General features: G+C 46.3%; 4 protein-coding genes across 7 annotated transcripts in view; all 4 read right to left on the bottom strand.

The window, feature by feature from the left end:
- Positions 1-3,367: 3,367 nt before the first annotated feature.
- zgc:66455 (uncharacterized protein LOC393502 homolog) lies at positions 3,368-8,222 on the bottom strand. 2 transcript variants are annotated; one of them, XM_058069975.1, is made up of 10 exons: positions 6,486-6,779; positions 6,372-6,402; positions 5,388-5,965; positions 4,788-5,184; positions 4,620-4,661; positions 4,441-4,541; positions 4,324-4,385; positions 4,092-4,258; positions 3,864-4,022; positions 3,368-3,798 (listed from the first exon to the last, which is right to left on the bottom strand). In XM_058069975.1, the coding sequence occupies exons 1-10, from the start codon at positions 6,570-6,572 to the stop codon at positions 3,440-3,442; spliced, it is 1,983 nt and encodes a 660-aa protein (XP_057925958.1). In that variant the 5' UTR covers positions 6,573-6,779; the 3' UTR covers positions 3,368-3,439. The 2 variants fall into 2 exon arrangements, 1 of the variants encoding a protein (XP_057925958.1); XR_009129559.1 differs by lacking the exons at positions 3,368-3,798; positions 3,864-4,022; positions 4,092-4,258; ... (2 more) ...; positions 4,620-4,661; positions 4,788-5,184 and adding an exon at positions 8,075-8,222 and having other exon boundaries at positions 5,847-5,965; positions 6,486-8,007.
- A 185-nt stretch (positions 8,223-8,407) lies between these two features.
- commd1 (copper metabolism (Murr1) domain containing 1) lies at positions 8,408-9,829 on the bottom strand. Its single transcript, XM_058069989.1, has 3 exons — positions 9,616-9,829; positions 8,784-9,059; positions 8,408-8,720 (listed from the first exon to the last, which is right to left on the bottom strand). The coding sequence occupies exons 1-3, from the start codon at positions 9,787-9,789 to the stop codon at positions 8,613-8,615; spliced, it is 558 nt and encodes a 185-aa protein (XP_057925972.1). The 5' UTR covers positions 9,790-9,829; the 3' UTR covers positions 8,408-8,612.
- Positions 9,830-10,232: 403 nt separating this feature from the next.
- On the bottom strand, positions 10,233-11,842 carry LOC131140467 (uncharacterized). Its single transcript, XM_058090932.1, has 5 exons — positions 11,829-11,842; positions 11,625-11,743; positions 11,507-11,521; positions 10,659-11,437; positions 10,233-10,504 (listed from the first exon to the last, which is right to left on the bottom strand). Exons 2-5 carry the CDS (start codon positions 11,741-11,743, stop codon positions 10,233-10,235), a joined length of 1,185 nt encoding a protein of 394 aa, XP_057946915.1. The 5' UTR covers positions 11,829-11,842.
- Positions 11,843-13,456: 1,614 nt separating this feature from the next.
- usp34 (ubiquitin specific peptidase 34) overlaps positions 13,457-20,460 on the bottom strand; it is a 29,557-nt gene continuing 22,553 nt past the window's right edge. Inside the window, exons 61-78 of one of the 3 annotated variants that reach the window (XM_058069951.1) lie at positions 20,239-20,392; positions 19,279-19,323; positions 19,015-19,119; positions 18,800-18,947; positions 18,405-18,709; positions 18,004-18,333; positions 16,690-16,847; positions 16,538-16,616; positions 16,343-16,469; positions 16,167-16,274; positions 15,989-16,093; positions 15,779-15,903; positions 15,587-15,710; positions 15,432-15,511; positions 15,211-15,351; positions 14,998-15,138; positions 14,762-14,921; positions 13,457-14,670 (exon numbers count right to left, since the gene is read on the bottom strand). In XM_058069951.1, coding sequence (XP_057925934.1) covers positions 14,048-14,670; positions 14,762-14,921; positions 14,998-15,138; positions 15,211-15,351; positions 15,432-15,511; positions 15,587-15,710; positions 15,779-15,903; positions 15,989-16,093; positions 16,167-16,274; positions 16,343-16,469; positions 16,538-16,616; positions 16,690-16,847; positions 18,004-18,333; positions 18,405-18,709; positions 18,800-18,947; positions 19,015-19,119; positions 19,279-19,323; positions 20,239-20,392 — 3,058 coding nt within the window. In that variant the 3' untranslated portion in view covers positions 13,457-14,047. Of the gene's footprint in view, positions 14,671-14,761; positions 14,922-14,997; positions 15,352-15,431; positions 15,512-15,586; positions 15,711-15,778; positions 15,904-15,988; positions 16,094-16,166; positions 16,275-16,342; positions 16,470-16,537; positions 16,617-16,689; positions 16,848-18,003; positions 18,334-18,404; positions 18,710-18,799; positions 18,948-19,014; positions 19,120-19,278; positions 19,324-20,238; positions 20,393-20,460 lie in introns of all 3 variants that reach the window. The other 2 variants (XM_058069962.1, XM_058069943.1) reach the window with 2 other exon arrangements.

The following is a 20,460-nucleotide window of genomic DNA, read 5'->3' as shown; positions in this document are numbered from 1 at the left end:
CGCTGCTCTTTTCATTCAATTACCTTTTATTCAATCTAATCACAAGACGGTCAGCGGTCCTTCCTTGCAAACAATGTCATCCTCTTCCGTACACCGCTCACGTGACCACACGCCGCCACCTGATTGGACTACATTTTCTAACTTCCAATGATGAACCACGGCACTGAGCAGTTGTCTTCCGGGGAGAGGCGGGGTACACCATTTTAGTCATTTGTACATGAAAAAGGGTCAGAGCACGGTGTTGGCATGCTAGCATTAGCATGTTAGCATTGCCAGCATGCTAACGTTAGCATACTAGAATGTTTTACTATTTTACATATATAAACACCACTTTCATGCTCGGTGTTAGCATGCTAATGTTAGCATGTTAGCATTACCAGCATGCAAACGTTAGCATACTAGAATGTTTTACTATTTTACATATATAAACACCACTTTCATGGTCGGTGTTAGCATGCTAATGCTAGCATGTTAGCATTACCAGCATGCAAATGTTATCATACTAGAATGTTTTACAATTTTACATATACAAACACCACTCTCATGCTCGGTGTTAGCATGCTAATGTTAGCATGTTAGCATTGCCAGCATGCAAATGTTAGCATTCTAGAATGTTTTACTATTTTACATATACAAACACCACTTTCATGCTCGGTGTTAGCATGCTAATGTTAGCATGTTAGCATTGCCAGCATGCAAATGTTAGCATACTAGAATGTTTTACTAGTTTACATATATAAACACCACTTTCCTGGTCCAAGGTCCTGGTCTGCTGTGGTTACAATCAGGTCCGAGCAGGATGGAAGCCATGTAAAGTGAGCTGACATTTAATGAAAAAGTGTTAATAGGAGGTTCACGGCATCAAACATGCACACGGCCCGCAGGAGGCAGGGTTGATCTCCTGCGGGTTTAAGGGCCACACACCTGTGCATACAGGGGCCCATAAACCCAGATTAAGGTAAAGTTACCCTTTCTCTCTGCACGCCGTCATTCTAAACCTAATGGCCACCACGCGGCGAACAAAGCTCCTTTTGGAGTGTCCTAATGAACGGCATTAGCTGTGAGACATCAAACATGGGGAATTAGGGTATTTTCTAGCTCCACAAAAATGCAAAACAATGCAATATAATGCATTACAATACATACACAATATAATGCAAAACAGCCAACATGGCCGTGCTTACATTCATCAGTAACTATGGAAGGTTCATGGCGGTTTGAAACGGAGTAAAACCTGGAGTCCACCACGTTTCTAAATGTTCTCAGGAGACACACAAAAGTGCTGCAGCGGATTATTCTTCTAGTGTTACACGGATTAGCAGCAATGTGACCTTTCACCCTTGTTAGCTCACCTGTCCTTATTCTTTGTGGCCGTCAATGACACCTCCCCCTCGTGGAAGAGACGCAACAGTGCACTTTAACTCATAATGCCGCCGACAGAGAACATACTAAGTCATTATTTCGAAAATCACTAATACTTCAACTTGCTGATATAGTTCATCTTCAAACAGCTAAAATAATGCATAAGGCTAAAAATAAGCAATTAGCTAAAAATGTCATCCAATACGTTAAAAAGCCATAGCATTTCAGTATGTGGAATCAAACTATGGAATTGATTGAGTAAGGACCTCAAACAATGCACAACGATGAGCCAATTCAAGAAACAATACAAGCAGTTGATGTTTGCTAAATACAAGGATGAAGAGTCTTGAACCAGTCATGATGTGCTATATATATCACTATATTGACACTTACTATGGTACCCATTATGGAATTGGATGCTCATATCACCTCCTACTTCCGTACGTGACAAAAATAAAAAAAAAATTTAGATATAAATTTTTAGTGATTTTTTTAGAAATTTTTAGAAATTTTAGTAAAATTTTAGTGATATTAGATAGAAAATAAAAATAAAAAAAACATAATGTTTTGACTTTATTGTATTTTTTAATAACTTTTAAAATATATATATTTTATTCTCATTAAATGACGTTTAAAAATGTGTTTATTTTTAAAAATGTTCCAACTATTTCAACTTTCTTCTCGTGCAATTTTAATTACAATAATTATTTAAATTAAAATAACTTTATTCCCATCATATTTGGACTTAATAATTAATCATAATTTTAAATTTTCAAAACTTTTTTCTTGATGAGGGTTCTATTTTTGCTGTTTTTTAAAGTTTATATTTTTATAATTAATCAGTCATGATGTGCTATATATATCACTATATTGACACTTACTATGGTACCCATTATGGAATTGGATGCTCATATCACCTCTTACTTCCGTACGTGACAAAAATTAAAAAAAAATTTAGATATAAATTTTTAGTGATTTTTTTAGAAATTTTTAGTGATTTTTTAGAAATTTTTAGAAATTTTAGTAAAATTTTAGTGATATTAGATAGAAAATAAAAATAAAAAAACATAATGTTTTGACTTTATTGTATTTTTTAATAACTTTTAAAAAATATATATTTTATTCTCATTAAATGACGTTTAAAAATATGTTTATTTTTAAAAATGTTACAACTATTTCAACTTTCTTCTCGTGCAATTTTAATTACAATAATTATTTAAATTAAAATAACTTTATTCCCATCATATTTGGACTTAATAATTAATCATAATTTTAAATTTTCAAAACTTTTTTCTTGATGAGGGTTCTATTTTTGCTGTTTTTTAAAGTTTATATTTTTATAATTAATCAGTCATGATGTGCTATATATATCACTATATTGACACTATGGTACCCATTATGTCATTGGATGCTCATATCACCTCCTACGTCCGTATGTGACAAAAATTCAAAAATAATTTAGATATACATTTTTTGTGATTTTTTTTTTAGAAATTTTTGTAAAATTTTGGTGATATTAGATACAAAATAAAAACTAAAAAAAACATAATATTTTGACTTTATTGTATTTTTTAATACCTTTTTTAACAAATATTTGGATTACTTTGAATTACTATGGTACCCATTATGTCATTGGATGCTCATATCACCTCCTACTTTGGTACGTGACAAAAACTAAAAATAACAAAACAAAAAAATAATTACTAAATTAATAAAATTTAAAAACAAACAAACTATATTAGGAAAGAAAAGACAATGTCCAATAAGGTCAACGTGGGACACTGCCCACATCCTAAATGACGGCCCCATACCTAACTCTTATGTTAGCATCTTGGATTTGTGCTGTTAGCCACATATGCTAACATGAATATAGTAGCATATTTTTGCCATTTGCTAATTTCCTTTTTTTTCCCCAAAATGTTAACTTTTTTGACACTGCATTAGTCTGGTTATGGAATTGTTGAAGACCAAGTCTGGTGAGGAGCACCACAATAATCCACGTCAATTAGTGGCTGAACTTTATTTAAATGTGTACATAACAAAGGCAACATAAAACCAAAGAAAAAGCAAAGCAAGTTTAATTCTTATCAGCCACCCGTGGTTGCGTGTAGCTGTCCGACGGTCTCAGCGGGCTGAAGCGAAGCAACGGCACATCAGCAGCGGGGCGGCGCTCCTTCTGCAGGGTCCAGCCGTCACGAGGCCCCCTGGTGGGCAGCGGGGGCGGCGGCAGGTCCGAGTCAGGGGGGTAGGAGTAGGCGTCGTCGTGACAGCGCTGGGAGGTGTGGCCTTTACTGCCACAGCGCACCAAGAAGGCCCCGTGGTGGCGGCGGCGGTACAACGTGCAGGCGGCCACGAGCAGCAGGACGATGACGGCGGTGAGCAGGAAGAAGACCACGTACACCCCCTTGGTCTCAGCTGACGGACCCCCTCTGCAGCCTGAACAAGAACCACAACCGCGAGCAGGACTATAAAACTTTGAATCATCTCCTCAATCATCTCACCGTCTGCTGCCTTCTCGTCCACACACACGGTTCCACCAGGACCCAGACGGGACTCATCCCTGAAGCCTGCTCTGCAGCGGCACCAGTAAGATCCAAACTGGTCCAAACAATCTGCGTTGATGTCACACAGCGCCAACTGGGTCCCGCACTCGTTCACATCTGCAAGACACGAAGTTGATAAAGTCCACGGTCTGATCTCCTCCAGGGAGCCTCGACACGATGCCCAACCTCCGATGGACACCGACGTGATAACGGCGTTGTTGTGGTTCCTCGTCAGGGCGACACCGATACCAACCAAGCCCTGCAGGTCCGAGTGGACGCTGGAGTAGACGTGGCGGCTTCCGTCCTCCGGGCCGGTGTTCAACCAGATGATGTAGAGTTCTCCTGCACGCAGCCTGAACACCAACATGATTTGAAATGTGGACCTGCATCTCCAACCAGGTGGCCTTCTTGGACTGACCTTTTAATTCTCTTGAAGGTCAAGGTGAGCGGCACGTGCAGCCCGTCCAGATGTTGGAGAACCTGCAGCACAGCGATGAGCTTCAACATGACAGGACGACAGGAGGCGGGGACGTACCAGAGCCTTGATAGACTTCATCAGTGACCCATCAATGTGGATCTGGTCCGGGTTCTGGTTCTGGCTGAGGCGGACCTCCACAGCGACTTCAAAGAGCTGGTCTACAGAGAACACAGTGGACAAGGAAGTCCAGTATCTGGTAGGTTCTGGTTCTACAATGTGATCCTAAACGTACTCACCACCTGGTCGATGTTCGATGCCAGAACGGTTCCTGACGTGCACTGCAAACAATGTATGGACGAGTGATTTGGTGCAGAGTAAGAAGTCATCTCATCAATCTATGAGCGCAGCAAGGGAGCTGTCACTCTGCACCTTTTTTATGTACCGGGGTCATTACTAGTACTCACCGTTCCCTCGGTCATCCGACAGTGGTTCCACCACGATGGGGTCCAGGGGGGTTCGCTCGAGCTCCTCAGGTTGTAGTTCTTCAGAAAATGATGGCTGCCGCTCTGATTCAGACGTCTCGTTTTCAGGATCCCCACTTGGTTCTGAGCCCACGTCCGGTCCTTGCGGGACAGGGTAAATCTTTGTGTCCTCTTCAGGGAGAAGCGGACCTTCATTCACTTCCCTGCGTTTGGCCATCGGAGTGTGAAGGGAGCCGCTGGGGAGTCGGTTGGGTGCTGGAAGGTCAGAAAGCATCCGAGCGATGCTTCTCTCTGAGCGGAAGATCCCGTGGTTGGACGTTGGCGCCGTGGGCTCGGCCGTCAACGGGAACATCAAGTAGTCCTTCTCTGACGGAGGCGGCTGACATGAAGAGGATTTTATTATTATTTATTTAGGATTTTACTAAAACTAAAATATTGTTTCATTTAGGAAACAAGCTAATGTTTGTACCGGTGGACAACCAAAGTAACACTATTCAACCTTAACATGAGGTAAGCGCAATGGCACCACCTAGTGGTCTTTTCTAGGAATTGCTGCAGTTGTACCCATCTAAACTCACTCACCTCAATATGTTCGGCCTGCTCCACAAACGAGTCGGCAGCTTTATCGGAATAATCCAAGCGGGGAAGGGAGGCGGCTGGTGTGGGGTGTTGTCCCACCGCCATCTTCGGTCCGAACTCTTCCGAGTCCTCAAGGCTGTAAGGCCATGTTGACCCCATTTCCGCCTCTGGGACGCCGTCCCGCGGGTGGTAAGCCACAGGCGGTCCAAAGGCCCGGTAACGGCCGTAGAATCCTCGGTACTGCTGAGCGGGCCAGCCCCCGATCAGCAGGACCACGTGCACGGTCCGGGACGAGGACGTGTACCTGGCCTCCCGCCAGCACTTCTGCAGGACCTTGTGACCCCCCGCGGCGTCATCCACGTGGATCTGGTCCTGTTTCAGGTGACAGGCGTCGTCCGGGGTCAGGTCCTCCAGGTGCAGCTGGACCCGTTTTCCGGCGTCCACCCGGATGGTCCAGTTGCACCACAGAGGCGGGTTGGCGCAAACGTAGTCGGGAGAGAAGAACTCGCCGCCATCGCCTCCCAGCAGCTGATGGCAGCTCCTCAACGCGAAGAAAGCCCCGCCCCCTTGGCCACGTGCACCTAGGGAGGTTAGCATAATGTTAACAACAAACACGGATGCATTTTATAGACATTAACTCATATTTAGGGCGTTTCTTTAGTCGTGATTGGAAGCCAGACATTACATAAATGTGTTTTCGTTCAAGTTTAGCTTCATGAAATAAAGTATAAAATCCGTTTACGACAGTAGTCGTGAACACCGTGACAGTGTCATCAAATTAGAAATTGAAGCGACAAAACTTTATTCTTCTCACAAACATTAACTTGCACACCTCGCAACCACAAGAGAAAGTCCTTCTCCCTCGCACCCACCCCTCCGGGTGGCAACCATTCCCCTATCGATCGTTCCGGAGTGAATTATGTTCCGGTAACCTAGCACTACAAAATCCTAATATATGTATGTATACGTACAGTATTACTTACTGACCTGAGATCTGCTCCTCCTGCTCTCCGTCCAGCTGCAAATAACACACACATACCGTAAATGCACATAAACACCCCCAGTGTTGTCAGACCAATGTGACGTCATTGATCGCCTTACTTGTGCCTTGCAGGTGGTCCCAAAAAGGAGCAGAAAGAGGAGTGCAGAACTTTTAATAAAGCTTCTTATCATTTTGCTAGCAAACATTTTCTTTTAGGCTTGCTCACGACGTGAAGGGGAAGTGACGTCACTTAAGTAATTAACAGCTGAAGCTCATCAATAACTGATTGCCTGCGATTGCCAGCTTCGTCCACCAGGGGGCAGCATCCCTCAGCATCGTCAATTAGTGGCTCTTTGTTTTTAAAGCAGGTGACTTCCTGTTGCAAATATGTTTGAATATTATTATTCTCATTTATCTCAATCTCGGGAATGTTCTGCTTCAAGGTCATTGACAGTCCAGATGTGGTCGGACGATCCAAGTCCAGATCTTCAGCATTTCCTGCGGCGTGCGGCTGTGCACAAGCATCAATTTCCTGTGAACGCACGGGTTCTGGTGGGACTCCTCGTCAAGGTCGAACGTTCTGAAGCCCCGGTGCTGCTCCGGAACCAGGCCCAGCTTCTGCAGGCACATTCCTGTGTAGACATCGTCAACGGGGTACAAGACCACCTGGCGGGAGACATCCTGAAGACGGAGCGCCACGTCCCCAGATAGCAAATAGCCCCCTCCCCCGGCATAGGGCGGGTACTCTCCTGTAAAAACACTCTGTGGGACAAAGTACTTGAGCTTCCGGTCTCTTTGTGGGCCGGCGTTCCAGATGATGTCACCAACGAATAGATCCTTTGACTTTGCCAAGGGAAGACCTTCCAGGAAGTCCAGCACTTGAAGAGTGTTAACCAGGACGTCGTCATCGGCCTTGAGGACGTATCGGGCTTGTGGACAGTTGCTGTGGAACCAGTCCAGGAAGAGCGCCTCCTTCAGGGTCAGGTTGAGGAAGGTGTCCCTGAACTCCCATTGGATGAGGTCTCCATGAAGCTCCGCCTCCCGGCCCAGCATCCCGCTAAGGTCTGGGAAGTGGTCTTGTGACAGGGTCTGACCCAGCAGGAACACGGTGGCCACCGTGCGGTTGGCGAGGACGCCCGCTCGCCCCCATGTCTGCCGAATGGCTTGGCGTCGCCCAAAGTGGGGCACCAGCGTCTTCACCGCCAGCAGCAGGAAGAGATCCCGGCGGCATGTCTGGCTCGGCGTAGTGAGCATGCGGTACTTCCTGCAGCGCATGTACAGGAGGAAGTCCTGGAGGCGGCGCGGTAGTGTGTTGTAGTCCCACACCTGCATCGGGACTCTTTGGTCCGCTTCACACGAGTCCATAAGCCCGGTGTCATTGACACGGTCTTTGGAGTGAGCGGCGCCCAGGAGGGGGTTGTAGAGGACGTCCAGTTGCTGCTGCTCTTTGTTCCAGAAGGATCCGCTCACTGCCTGCTGGGACCAGAAACCCCTGGATGGGACGTGAACCCTCTGGTGTCCGCTGCGGTCCGGGCTCAGTTTCCAGGTTAGAACCACGAGGAGGCACGTAAAGATGTTGAGCATCATCAAGACACTCCGCAGTCTGCTGCGGCCGAGCACCACGCCGTCGCCTCCTCGCTCCTGAAAGGCAAATGAGGGTACAGCAGGCGGTTCAGACTGGACCTCCTGGTTCTTCTAGCACACTTACCACAAAGCCCGGATACAGAGGAGCATTCGGGAACATGCTGAGGTTCTCCTTTAGGCCACAGCTGCAGGAATTATTTGCAATCTGCTCTCAGAATCCCCGCCTCCTCGCAATGGCGCACACAAGCACGCGTTGTTCTCTTGAAGGCCACGCCCACTTTGTCCTCCAACTGATAGGAGTCACGCACTTCCAATCAAGACGCGAGGCCAGCAGAAACATGTCAAAATTAGTGCAAACACACACAGGAAGTAGGTGACATCAACACAGGAAGTGTGTGACATCATCCCAACCCATGATGCACTGCTCTTGATGTCACAGGGCTAATGTGGCTCAGGCTAACGGCCACAAAAAAGATCTCTTTTGATATGTTTATTGATGTCACATGACAAGAAGGACTGACCAGGTCCAGTATAATTTAGAATTTGTCCCACAAGGCTCCTCAGTGTCTCATGATGGTTTCATGGTGCAGCCATTTTGGATGTTCACCTGCACGATGTCATCCATGTTGGATAAAACAGGCTAGGTGGTTTCTGGAGGCGTGTCAGGTGCGCTGAAGGATGGCGTCGATGCTGGCCTGGATGTCAGCCATCTTCTTGAGCATGTGTTGGACTTTGTCCTCGTCCATCTCCACACACACAAACTGGGAGTCCTGGAAGACAAAAAGTTCATCAGCGAGGTTGTGACGTCGCATCAAACGTCTCACCCGCCTCACCTGGCCGCTCCTGCCCAGCTCCAGCTCCATCAGAGCCACCGGCCCCCTCCCGCCCGCCGCCGTCTGGAGGTCCACCCTCCAGGACAAGCCCTTGAGTCCGGGCTCCCAGCGGCTGTGGGACAGCAAGCTGTCCCTCACGCGGACACGCTGGCTCTTCCAGAAGCGAGTGAGGGCGGCAGCCTGTTCGGGGGTCACGGCAGCCGCCCCCTGCTTCCTGGTCTGGGCGGTGAGGAAGGCCTCCAGTTGGGCATGGTCCATGTCGGCTGTGGCGATGGACTGCAAGGAGGAGCAGAGCGGACATCTTCAGTCAGGTGACAGAATGCGGATGGAGTTTCTACTCCTGAAGCTCATAAAAAGGTGAAAGGGTAAAAACATACACCCCTACTGTGTTCCCTGTGCAATTCCAAACACACCACACGGTGGTGCTGTTGTTACACCCCATAAGGATAAGCGGTACAGAAGTGTCGAATATATATGTTAAATTTGAGCAAGGTTGGTTTAAAAAAAATGGCCACAAAATGTGGGTGGGACCAAGCAACTAATTGACCACAGGTCAATGAGAATATCTGTATTACATGTACAGTTATAACATTATAACTATATGTACGCTAGCATGTCTTCTACGGCATTTTAAACACAGCCCACAGGGGGAGCCACTCGTATTTCCATTCATGTTTTGTTTTGACTGTTGTCTCAAGACTTGTTAGCATAAAGCATCCACTCAACGACACAAGCAAAGCATCGTAACAGTAAAACACCATAAGTACAAATATTTAGCTAGTTTAACTTTACTAAAACGATTTCAACAAACGCTGATTGTGTCGCCGTTTACCTTCAAAAGTGTTTTCATTTTGTCGTACAAGGCCTTAAAGTCTTCCTGGGACATGTCCGTGTAAATTTCACTTTTTAACAAATCCTCCGTCACGTCGGTCTTGCCATAATAAACTTGTTGAGCGACGCCATTCAGCAGAGCTAGCAAACATCTGCTGGCTTCCGCCTCCGCCATCTTGGTCGGCTTCACACACTCACGTAACGCGAAAAGATACAGTCACGTGAGCGTAGCGCGGCATTGTGGGAGTTGTAGTATGCAGTCACAATTCGCCAATTAGCCAAACGTGCATATTTTTGGAAACAACGTGGTAGGAACCTGACATTTATATTTCATTTTTATGAGTCTTTCACAGAGGAGTGAATGTTCTTTTTGTGCGTATTTTTAATGTGTTATTTTATGTGCGTATTTTGTGTGTATTTTAGTTCCTTTTTCACATCCAACTTGTTACTTTTCAAATAAAGTGTAGACAAGGACTGATAATAGCTTTAATGTTGTTAAAAAGAAGATTACATGTTAGCAAGCTACTATTAGCATTTAGCAAATGGTTACTTTTCAAATAAAGTGAAGACAAGGACTCATAATAGCTTTAATACTGTTAAAAAGTTAGCAAGCTGGTATTAGCATTTAGCAAAGATAAAAATGTTTCTCAGCTTTCCACTGGAGTCATCAACCTCGCCCTCGCGGTCGAGAAGCTCGACCACGCCTATGCTTGCTCCCGCCCCTCTTTTGTTTGCCCCCCTGATTGAGATTGGTGTGGCCACGCCCTCTCTTTCTTCCAGGACCTTTTCCTGGCGAGGTACGGCCCCCTCGCTGCGGTCTGGAAGATTGTCGTCCAGCAGGAAGCTGAGATGCTCGTTGTCTTCGGGACTCTTCTTGATGGTTGGCGTTTCTACGTCCAGGCGGGGTCACTTCACAGACGTCAGGCTCAGTCGGGCGCTTCCGAAGGCTTCTTCTTCTTCTCTGGCCCCGCCCTCTCCCACCTCTCCCACCTCTCCCACCTCTACCACCTCGCCCACCTCGACCACCTCTCCCACCTCGCCCACCTCTCCCCCTTCCGCTGCCCCCTCGCCCTCTCGTATTGCACAGCTCCTCGCCCCCTTGCTCAGTGACCTGCTGACCTTGTTTGACGTCTTCATAGCAGTTGGGGGTGACCTGCCTCCCTTTGTCGCTGGAGCAGCTGACACACTCCAAGTTTGCATTTGTATCGTTCCTGTTGCAGCGGAAGATGTTGCGGAGGCCGTCAGAGCCAAGATGTCTCCCCAAGGTGATGAGCCCATTTTTGAGCGTTTCTGGAGGAATGGCTTCCCAATTATCTTTGGGTTTGAAGATTTTGGAGAAAACCACGATGTGATTCGGCCAGTCGTTGATGCACTCCACCAGCTTGAGGATGTTGAGTCCGCTTGTTTCGCTCGTGCACCTGCCCGTGCACGGCGAGGCGTGCACGTAGAGAAGCAACAAACCCGTCTTCTCCTTGTTTGCGGCCCAGGTCTTGAACGTCTGCAGAACACGGTACTCGGCGTGATCCGCTTGCTTGTTTTTCACTGCATGCGGGCAAACCGTCTTCACTTCCTGCCAAGTCATTTCGGTACGCATGCACTTCCTCAGGACTTTCTGCCATGGCACTGACGCCGTAGGACAATGATACAGCACGTCGGGCCACCTCAGGACGGTGGCGGCCACCAGGTTGGAGCTCTGGTACACGCCGCATCCTAAGATGGTGTTCCTTACGTTCTGACCCAGAGCGGTCACTTGACTGGGGTCATACGAGGACTTGTCAGGACTGAGTGGGATCCTCGCTGCCAGGCTGAACATGGGCATTTTGCTACACACACACACACAATAACCGTGTGAGCTTTGCTCCAACATCACAAATCAACATAAGACGACTCACGATTGGACGTTCAACCTGCAGGTGAGGAGACACAAAGAAAGCCAAAGGTCACAAACACAAAGAGAGAAGTTCCTCTCTTTTTTTTTTTTCTTGGACACAAACAAAGAAACAAACATACCCGCTGAGAATGGTTTCAACCATCGTGGCCAGCTGGTTCTGGTCGATCTGGTCCTCGGTATTTGCTCCCGCCGCTGTGACCGCGAGCAACGGCAACAGCCACCAGCGTACATCAACCATCTACACACACATGATTATATTTACATTTTATATATGCTCTTATTTCTTTGAAGTCCAAGAAGGAGGCAAGAACATTTTCACTTACCTTGTCGGACCACGATGATGATGATGATGATCGAGATGATTTTGAGCTTACAAGTCAAACCTCAAAACGGAACTTGATCATATCAGAATATTCATGTTGCTCAACAACACACACACACACAGTTACTATGGTACCCATTATGTCATTGGACGGTCATATCACCTCGTACCTACATTATTTAAAAAAACAAAAAACAAAAAAAAACTGTATTATGGAAAGCAGGAAGTGAACAAATGTAACAGTTACTTATTGTTCATTCACTCATTCATTCATTTTCTACCGCTTATCCTCACGAGGGTCGATTGTAAAAATTAATTTAAAAAAAATTAAACTATATTAGTAAAGCAGGAAGTGAACAAATGTAACAGTTACTCATTCTAAAAATTAAAATTAAAAACATTTTGAAAAACTTAAATTATATTAGGAAAGCAGGAAGTGAACAAATGTAACAGTTACTGATTGTTCATTCATTTTCTACCGCTTATCCTCACAAGGGTCGATTGTAAAAGTTAAAATTAAAATTAATTAAAAAAAAAAACTATATTAGGAAAGCAGGAAGTGAACAAATGTAACAGTTACTGATTCTAAAAATTAAAATTAAAAACATTTTAAAAAACTTAAATTATATTAGGAAAGCAGGAAGTGAACAAATGTAACAGTTACTGATTGTTCATTCATTCATTTTCTACCGCTTATCCTCACGAGGGTCGATTGTAAAAGTTAAAATTAAAATTAATAAAAAAAAAATTAAACTATATTAGGAAAGCAGGAAGTGAACAAATGTAACAGTTACTGATTGTTCATTCATTCATATTCTACCGCTTATCCTCACGAGGGTCGATTGTAAAAGTTAAAATTAAAATTAATTAAAAAAATTAAACTAGATTAGGAAAGCAGGAAGTGAACAAATGTAATAGTTACTGATTCTAAAAATTAAAAACATTTTAAAAAACTTAAATTATATTAGGAAAGCAGGAAGTGAACAAATGTAGCAGTTACTGATTGTTCATTCATTCATTTTCTACCGCTTATCCTCATGAGGGTCGATTGTAAAAGTTAAAATTAAAATTAATAAAAAAAAACATTTAACTATATTAGGAAAGCAGGAAGTGGACAAATGTAACAATTACTGATTGTTACCTATTTTTTTTTAAACTATCAGTTTAATTGTTGCTTTCAATAAATTGAAAATAAAAAAATAAATAAGTGCTTTCCGTCACACTCCCGCTTCTTGCTTTTGCATATTGTACCTGTACTGAAAACCTCGTTATGATCCAAATATCCAAAAGGTGAATTGTAGCTATTTTTCAACTGGTTTTAGGACTGTGATCAGGTTTCTATGTGATAATTACGGAAAAAATGTATTTCTTGCAGTTTTCTCATTTGTAATTGTTTTCTTCTCAATTTCCTTTATGCCACCCTTCTTTGCACAGTCACGCAGCATGAAGATGTCAGGAAACTAAAGAGGAAGATACCGACCACTTTTTTTTTTTCCCAGGAACGTGGCTGAAAAAGACAAACGAAACATCAAGTCGATGATCAGTAGGCCTGATTATTAGATTTTTTTTGGAATGTTAGCAGTTAGCATTGTTTAAAAAAAACAAAAAACATTAGATGTCAGTGGTTAATTGATAATAAAGCATTTTATTCTCTTGCGATAAAAGCATGACACAGCAGAAAATGAGCACGACAAGATGGAATGTTCAGTAAAGAAAATAAAAGCTCCGAGTGGTCCAACACGGGGGCTTTATTTGCACCACAGTCCAATAAAGCACCACTTATATTTATATATATTTATATGTATAGATTCTTATTTATATATATATGTATATATATATATAAAGATGTTTCTATATATATATATTTATAGTTTTCATGTACACCTTCAGGTAACAACTTCTTGTGGTTCTTCTCATTTACAAGTAAACTTTTAACACACAAACGTCAACTAAAGGCAACTTTCTTTCTTTGCCTGCTTGTTGAGCAAAGTACAAAACTGGCACTGAGGACGAGCGCGTCTATACACAGTAAAAATGCAATAAAATTAAATTAGCAAATAAAATCACTTTCCCAAACTCCATTTGTATAAAACACAACAAAACAAAAACTGGTTTGCCTTTTAAAAACAAAAAAAAGTCCACTTGAAGGCAACAAAGCAGATGAGCGGAAGAGGAAATGGAAAAAAAAAAACAAAAAAAAATGTTTACGGTGTGATGATGTCACGAGGAGGGCGGGCCTTTAACACTCAGTTTGGTAACTATGGCGATGGCGGCTTCCACTGTCCTGTACAGCACGTCCAGCATGTCCGCTGGGGGGCCGCCGCTCAGGAAGGCCTGTGGGGAGGGGGTGTTGCTCCTGCAGCCCTCAGGCCCCTCCCCTACCAGGTCCAGAGCCGTTGAGAGGGCGGCATCCTCCGATAGGGGCGGGGCAGAGCTTCCACCCACGTCCTTGTCTTCCCTCCCCTCCTGTGAGACGGCCACAACCCTCTGACCTTCCTCCCACTCCCCCTCCCCATCCTGATGCGTCGGCTCCGCCTCCCCCGTGTCCGGCAGCAGAGAGGACGTAGAGGAGAAAGACGACGACGACTCCGCCTCCATCTTCTCCTCTTTAGGGGAGCCGGAGGCGGGGTCGGGAGGGGAGGGCGGGTCCTGCTCGGTGCCGGGATCGATCACGGAGGAAGAGTCGCGTGTCTCTGTGTCGGAAGTGCTGGTGGGTGTCAGCGCCCCCTGTTGCTCGCATTTGGACTCTGCGCTTGGGGGGAGGGCGGCCGAGGAGAGTGCCGGTGCGTCGCCGTCGCTGTTAACACGCCGCCGCTTCACCGGCGTCGCACCCTCATCCTCTGCTAACACACACATCATTCGGAGCCGTGACAGAATGAACGTTCCGAGTGTGTGAGTGTGTGTGTGTGTGTGTGTGTGTGAGAGTGTGTGTACCTCTGGCCTTATTGTCGTGGTCGGCCTCCAGTTCCAGAGTGCTGCGTTGCTGCATACACACCCGACAGCGGCCGAGGAGGTCCTGCAGGGCGGGGCAGAGGGCGGGGTCAAGGACCTGTGGTGACTGGATGGACAGCAGCAGCATCAACGCCCTCAAGTCCTGAAAAGGGGGGGAAGACGTTTTAGACTGACAGGTGTACATGTGTGTGTGTGTGTGTGTGTGTATGTGCACACACAGCATTCAGCAGCGCGCTGGTCTTGCTGAGCTCCGGCCAATGAGAAGCCAGCTCAGGCTGCAGGCCGCTGTGCTCGCCGAGCACGTTGGCCACCAAGACGCCAATCAGGTTGGAGTAGCTGACACCCGACAGCACCTGCACCTGAACACACGCACGCACATCATGAATGACGACATCGTGATGGCGCTGGGGTGACGGGAGAGGTCGTCGGACCTTGTGCAGGAAGCAGGTGAGGAACGCGTAGGCCACGTTGTTGTTGAGGAAGCTCCTCATGTCCATCAGGATGTACTTGATGTACTCGCTGAAGGTGGCGTCATCACACAGCAGCTTCACGCACGTTTTGGACAGAAGGGACTGCGAGAGAGGAAGAGAAGAGCAGCTCAGTGCGGACGCTCGTTAGAAAAACGCCGCCGTCCGGAGCGTCCCTCCCCCACCTGAGACTGGCACAGCTCCGTCCACAGTTTGGGGAAGATGGCCAAGTGGAGAGGAAGTCCTTCGTACGCCATCAGGACACCTGAGAGGCAAAACGCAGCCGACAGTGAGTGAACTTCCTGCGGGCAGCGGACCAACGGCGTGCTGCCGTACGCACTCAGCTTGACCAGCGTGTCGCTGAACTTCTCGCAATTGATGGCCACGCGACACAGCAGGTGGATGAACTGCTGGTAGGACAGGAAGTAGTCCAGCAGCAGGCGGTCGTAGACCTCGTCTTTACCCTGAGAGACAGGAAACGCAGGACGGCTGAGGTCACGTGACGCCTGCGAGAGGGGGGGTGGGGTCTCACCTTCCTGCTCTCCACCATGGAGGGCAGCAGACACATGTTGAGTTCCGGCCTGGGGGGTCTGATGTTGCTTTTGGTGCCCATCACCTTCATATTGTCCCTGCATGGCAGGTAGGGGCCCAGCGACACTGAAGGGGAGGGGGAGGATCACAACATATGATAGCAAGCACGCCCTCTGGTGGCGGTCAGCAGTATAAGACGTATGATGCTCACTGGGGATGTTGCTATGGTGATAAGTGTAGTGGTTGTGTTGCAGAAAAGGCACTAGCGTGTGCAGGAAGTCGTGAGGACTCAGAAGAACCAGCTCCTTCAGAACATCTGCAGGAGGCAAGGAAACAAGAGCTGACTATGGGAGGTGGTTGATGTCACCTCGGAGGGGTGCATTAATTACCCAGGCAGGCGTTGCGGAGCTCGGGCGGGCTGTAGGAGTTGAGGAGCGTGAGAAGCTTGTGGGCGAAGTCGATCCTCTCCTGCCACTGGATCAGCGCTTGTTTGACATCTGCAAAAGCAGCGAGGAACGTTAGCAGAACGTTGGCGAGGAGGCGGCAGGAAGGACTCGAGGGCGACCTTTACGCTGCAGGTACGGTCGGGTGGCCTTGAGGACCGACAGGAAGATGGAGAGCAGCTCCACCAGGTCTCCAGTGACGTGGCACGCCGTGGCCTCGTGGTACATCATGTGCAGCGTATTGAACGACTGCGGAGGAGAGCTAGTCAACGAAGCGCCATCGTCAACGGTAACGGTAACAACAAACTGAGGACTACCTCCGTCATGAGGACGAGTCCTCGATTGAACACCACCAGCAGTCGGTCCTCGTCGTTCTCCAGCAAAACCCTAAAGGCGCTGCAGAAAGGAGGACCGGCAGATCATGAGTACCACATGAGAACCAGAACCGGAACCAGAAGCGGGTCAGGACCTGATGAGCGTGGTCCAGCATGAGCGTCCGTCCAGGCAACGCAGGTAGCAGCTGATGGTGGTCTTCTTGAACTGCTTGATGTCTTCCACTTCTTCTTCTCTCATGTCGGCTCGCTGCGCCACAAAGAGCTGCATTAAGTTGAACAGCTCCTCCACGGCCTGCAGGGGGCGGAGTGGACAACATAGCGTTATCTTATCATCACATGATTAAAGCAGGGGTGTCAAACTCATGACACGGGGGCCGAGACACTGCAGGTTGTGGTTCCAAAAAACCTGCAGTGCTTCAGCCCTCCATTGACATTTCACAACATTTGGGGTTATTACTGTAACATTAATTATAGTTAGAAGATTTTCCATTTGTGTCAATTATTATTATTGGAATTATTATTCTCCTTAATTTTTCATCCAACATTCAAGCATCAGATCGTTCAGCTCCTTGGATCTTAATTACTGCAATTTCCTTTTATCTTATTACTGTAACTGCTGAACCCTTAAGGAATGTTGCTACTTCTACATTTGTCAACACATTCACCCCATTCCCAATTTTCCTGACGTGCCAATTTTTTTCCAAAGCCGAATACCTTTGATCTACTTAGAGAGAAGGCATTCAGCAACTACGACATGTCTCAGACTCCAACGGTGCTGAATGCCTTTGATCTACTTAGAGCAAAGGCATTGCAGCTACGACAGGTCTCAGACTCCAACTGTAAGTAGATCAAAGGCATTCAGCACCGTTGGAGTCCGAGACATGTCTAGTTGCTGAATCAAAGGCAACTACGACATGTCTGACTCCAACAGTGCTGAATGCCTTTGATCTACCTAGAGCAAAGGCATTCAGCAACTAGACATGTCTCGGACTCCAACGGTGCTGAATGCCTTTGATCTACTTACAGTTGGAGTCTGAGACCTGTCGTAGCTGCAATGCCTTTGCTCTAAGTAGATCAAAGGCATTCAGCACCGTTGGAGTTTGAGACATGTCATAGTTGCCTTTGATCTACTTAGAGCAAAGGCATTCAGCAGCTACGACATGTCTCAGACTCCAACGATGCTGAATGCCTTTGATCTAAGTAGATCAAATTCAGCAACAACTTCAACCACATTTCCCAACAGATTCCAACATCAACATGGACTTTTTCCTGCTCATTTTTGTTGACCTCCCCCCTTCCCGGCTCAGGCATTTACATACAATGTTGCCAGATATTGTAATAATTTAGTTGTAATCATTATATTGATAGTAATATTTCTATGTTTAATTAATCACTAAATGTTGACAGTCTCATTAAATATCTTAATTCAGTGAAGACAGGTAACACACCCCAGGATACTGGCTGGCATGTGGCGTCAGGTTCTTGAAGGCCCACTGGATGTTCTGGTGTGAGGCCAGCTGGCGCGTGAAGGCGGGCGACTGCTCGCAGCACATGCGCAGGATGCCATAGTAGGCGGGGAGCATGCCGCGGTTGAACAGCACCACTTCCTGGTCGTCGTGGTCGGCCAGGATGTAGTTGAAGGCGATGTTCTTGGTCACCATGGGATTCTGCACCACCAGCCGCACGTTCTCCGGGCAGTCCACACACACATTGTACCAGAAGGAGAGCAGCGCCTGCTTGTTGTGGTTGGTGGCAATGGCGGGCTCTGACAGTTTGGGCTGAAAGCAGGAAGACGGTCAATGAGGCCTTTTTTTCTTCCGTGTCACAATTTCAAAGTTCCTGACTGTACCTGGAAGAGGTTCCACAGGTCCATGAAGTAACTGGAGAACATGAGCTTCTCCGTCTTGGAGATGAGGCAGTACGTCATGAAGCCAAAGTACTGCACCAGCTTGGTGGTGCCGTGAACGCTGGCGTCCACGTAGAGCTTGGCTCGACCCAACAGGCCCAGCAGCAGGTTGTAGACTTGGTGCAGGACCACCGTGGTGTCGGGAGACAGTGGCAGCTCGCGGGTGGGCAAGTGGAGGGAGCGTGTGGAGCGGAACATCTGGCGGAAGGAGTTGCTGGGGATGAGGGAGACCAGGAGGTACGCCGCCGCTGCGGGAGGACAAAAAAAACATGGCTGCGGTCAGAACATGTATGATCCAAAACAAAGCCAGTGGGGGTCAAACCGCAGCAGGCTCTTACATGTGCGCACTCGAGGGTAGTTGTGAGCCAGCAGGAAGCGCTCCACCCAGTTCTCCATGTTCTGGAGGACCCAACTGTGGGCCAGTTTGTTCCTGGGAGTCTGGGCCGCCAGCCAATCCAGACACTGTGACGGGTTGTACTCAATCACCTAAAGCGGCGACAAACAAAAAGATTCATCAGCTGCACACCAACAAACAGTTTCATCAAATATGTACCTCCCAAATCCTCTGCAGGATGTAGGAGGCGAAGGAGGGCATCCCGGGCGGTCCGCCTGCAAACTCCATCAGCATGGTCAGCAGCTTGAAGAAGGAGTTAGCAGCCTAAAAGGAGGAAAAAATGACTATAAATAATGACTCTATAAATAAAAAGCATTGCTACAATACAAAACACAATAAAGGCTGCTAATGATTCATGTGTGCTGTGGAAGATGTTCTCACTCCAGTTTGTCCAGAAGACCAAACAAGTAGGCTGTGACTCACCTCAGGGGTCAGCTTAGCGATGGAGGTGAAGAGCATAGACACAATCTGCACAGAAGACAAATCAGCAGGCCGCACGTTAAATATTACTTATTTATAATTTTTTTTTTTTAAAAAGAGGTAATGATGCAACTGCACACTAATGGATGTTACTTTTATAGAAGCTGTAAATCATAAAAACAGCCACAAGGTGGCAGAATTGCATTTGATAAGAGCTTGGCTTGTGAATTTGAATGGGAAAAAAAAACCTAAATGGCCGCAAGAAGGAAGTGGAAAAACGTGGAGGAGTGTAGCGTACATAAGGTTACACATTGTAGGGAAATTTTAACACATGAACACACGCAGTTCACTTACAAATGTGACTGTAAATAGTTCATACTGTTACATTTGTAAAATCATTTTGGTATAAAACAACCCTTTTTGTATTGGTATCGTTTCCTTCCCCCCAAAAAGCAAAACATGTGAAAGTTATGCTTACAAAAAAGAACACTATAAGTTTCCTCTTTTAGTCGGGAACTGATATTTTCCTGAAACTTACCTACTTTCTATGACTGAAATGTACGTTTCAGGAAAATATCAGTTCCCGACTAAAAGAGGGAACTTTTAGTGTTTTTTTTTTAAGCATAACTTTCATTCACATTTTCAGGCATAGATAGTAGGCAACTTTCACATTTCAGTCATAGAAAGTAGGTAAGTTTCAGGAAAATATTAGTTCCCAACTAAAAGAGGTAACTTTTACTGCTTTTTTAAAGCATAACTTTCACTCACCTACTTTCTATGACTGAAATGTGTTTGAACGTTATGCTTAAAAAAAGCACTAAAAGTTCCCTCTTTTAGTCGGGAAATGATATTTTCCTGAAACTTACCTACTTTCTATGACTGATTATTAAAGAATGGAAAAAGGTGGAAATAAACTTGTTTTTTATTGAAAGACGAGAGTGTCGTTAGGAAACGTGAACCTACGTGCTCCGCCAGACGGTTGTTATAGCGACAGAGGCTGAAGATGAGATTGCAGGTTTGTCTGATGTTGATTCCATCTCGGATGTGCTGGAAAAGGAAGGGGAAGCCTTTCCCTCCAGTCAGTGCCGCCATGTCGCTCTGGGACAGCGTCAGGTGTCTGCACGCACAGATGATGCTCATTGTTAGGACACATGAAAAAATGTTCCTCCCCTGACCATTTTCTTA

Source organism: Doryrhamphus excisus, chromosome 1, assembly GCF_030265055.1.
Source record: "Doryrhamphus excisus isolate RoL2022-K1 chromosome 1, RoL_Dexc_1.0, whole genome shotgun sequence".
In the NCBI taxonomy this organism is placed as follows: domain Eukaryota; kingdom Metazoa; phylum Chordata; class Actinopteri; order Syngnathiformes; family Syngnathidae; genus Doryrhamphus; species Doryrhamphus excisus.
This window is presented reverse-complemented; position numbering and strand designations above follow the sequence as displayed.

What these genes read in the sequence shown, in the direction of transcription:
- zgc:66455 (XM_058069975.1), bottom strand. Translation starts at nt 6,572, where the DNA reads ATGTTTGCTAGCAAAATGATAAGAAGCTTTATTAAAAGTTCTGCACTC. An exon ending in GTCGGATGACCGAGGGAACG is followed by an intron (nt 4,662 to 4,787) that starts GTGAGTACTAGT and finishes CATTGTTTGCAG; the next exon opens with TGCACGTCAGGAACCGTTCT. An exon ending in ACCTTCAAGAGAATTAAAAG is followed by an intron (nt 4,259 to 4,323) that starts GTCAGTCCAAGA and finishes GTTGGTGTTCAG; the next exon opens with GCTGCGTGCAGGAGAACTCT.
- commd1 (XM_058069989.1), bottom strand. Translation starts at nt 9,789, where the DNA reads ATGGCGGAGGCGGAAGCCAGCAGATGTTTGCTAGCTCTGCTGAATGGC. An exon ending in AAATGAAAACACTTTTGAAG is followed by an intron (nt 9,060 to 9,615) that starts GTAAACGGCGAC and finishes TCCTCCTTGCAG; the next exon opens with TCCATCGCCACAGCCGACAT. An exon ending in AGCTGGGCAGGAGCGGCCAG is followed by an intron (nt 8,721 to 8,783) that starts GTGAGGCGGGTG and finishes TTTGTCTTCCAG; the next exon opens with GACTCCCAGTTTGTGTGTGT.
- LOC131140467 (XM_058090932.1), bottom strand. Translation starts at nt 11,743, where the DNA reads ATGGTTGATGTACGCTGGTGGCTGTTGCCGTTGCTCGCGGTCACAGCG. An exon ending in GGGCAGCGGAAGGGGGAGAG is followed by an intron (nt 10,505 to 10,658) that starts GTGGGCGAGGTG and finishes GCCTGGACGTAG; the next exon opens with AAACGCCAACCATCAAGAAG.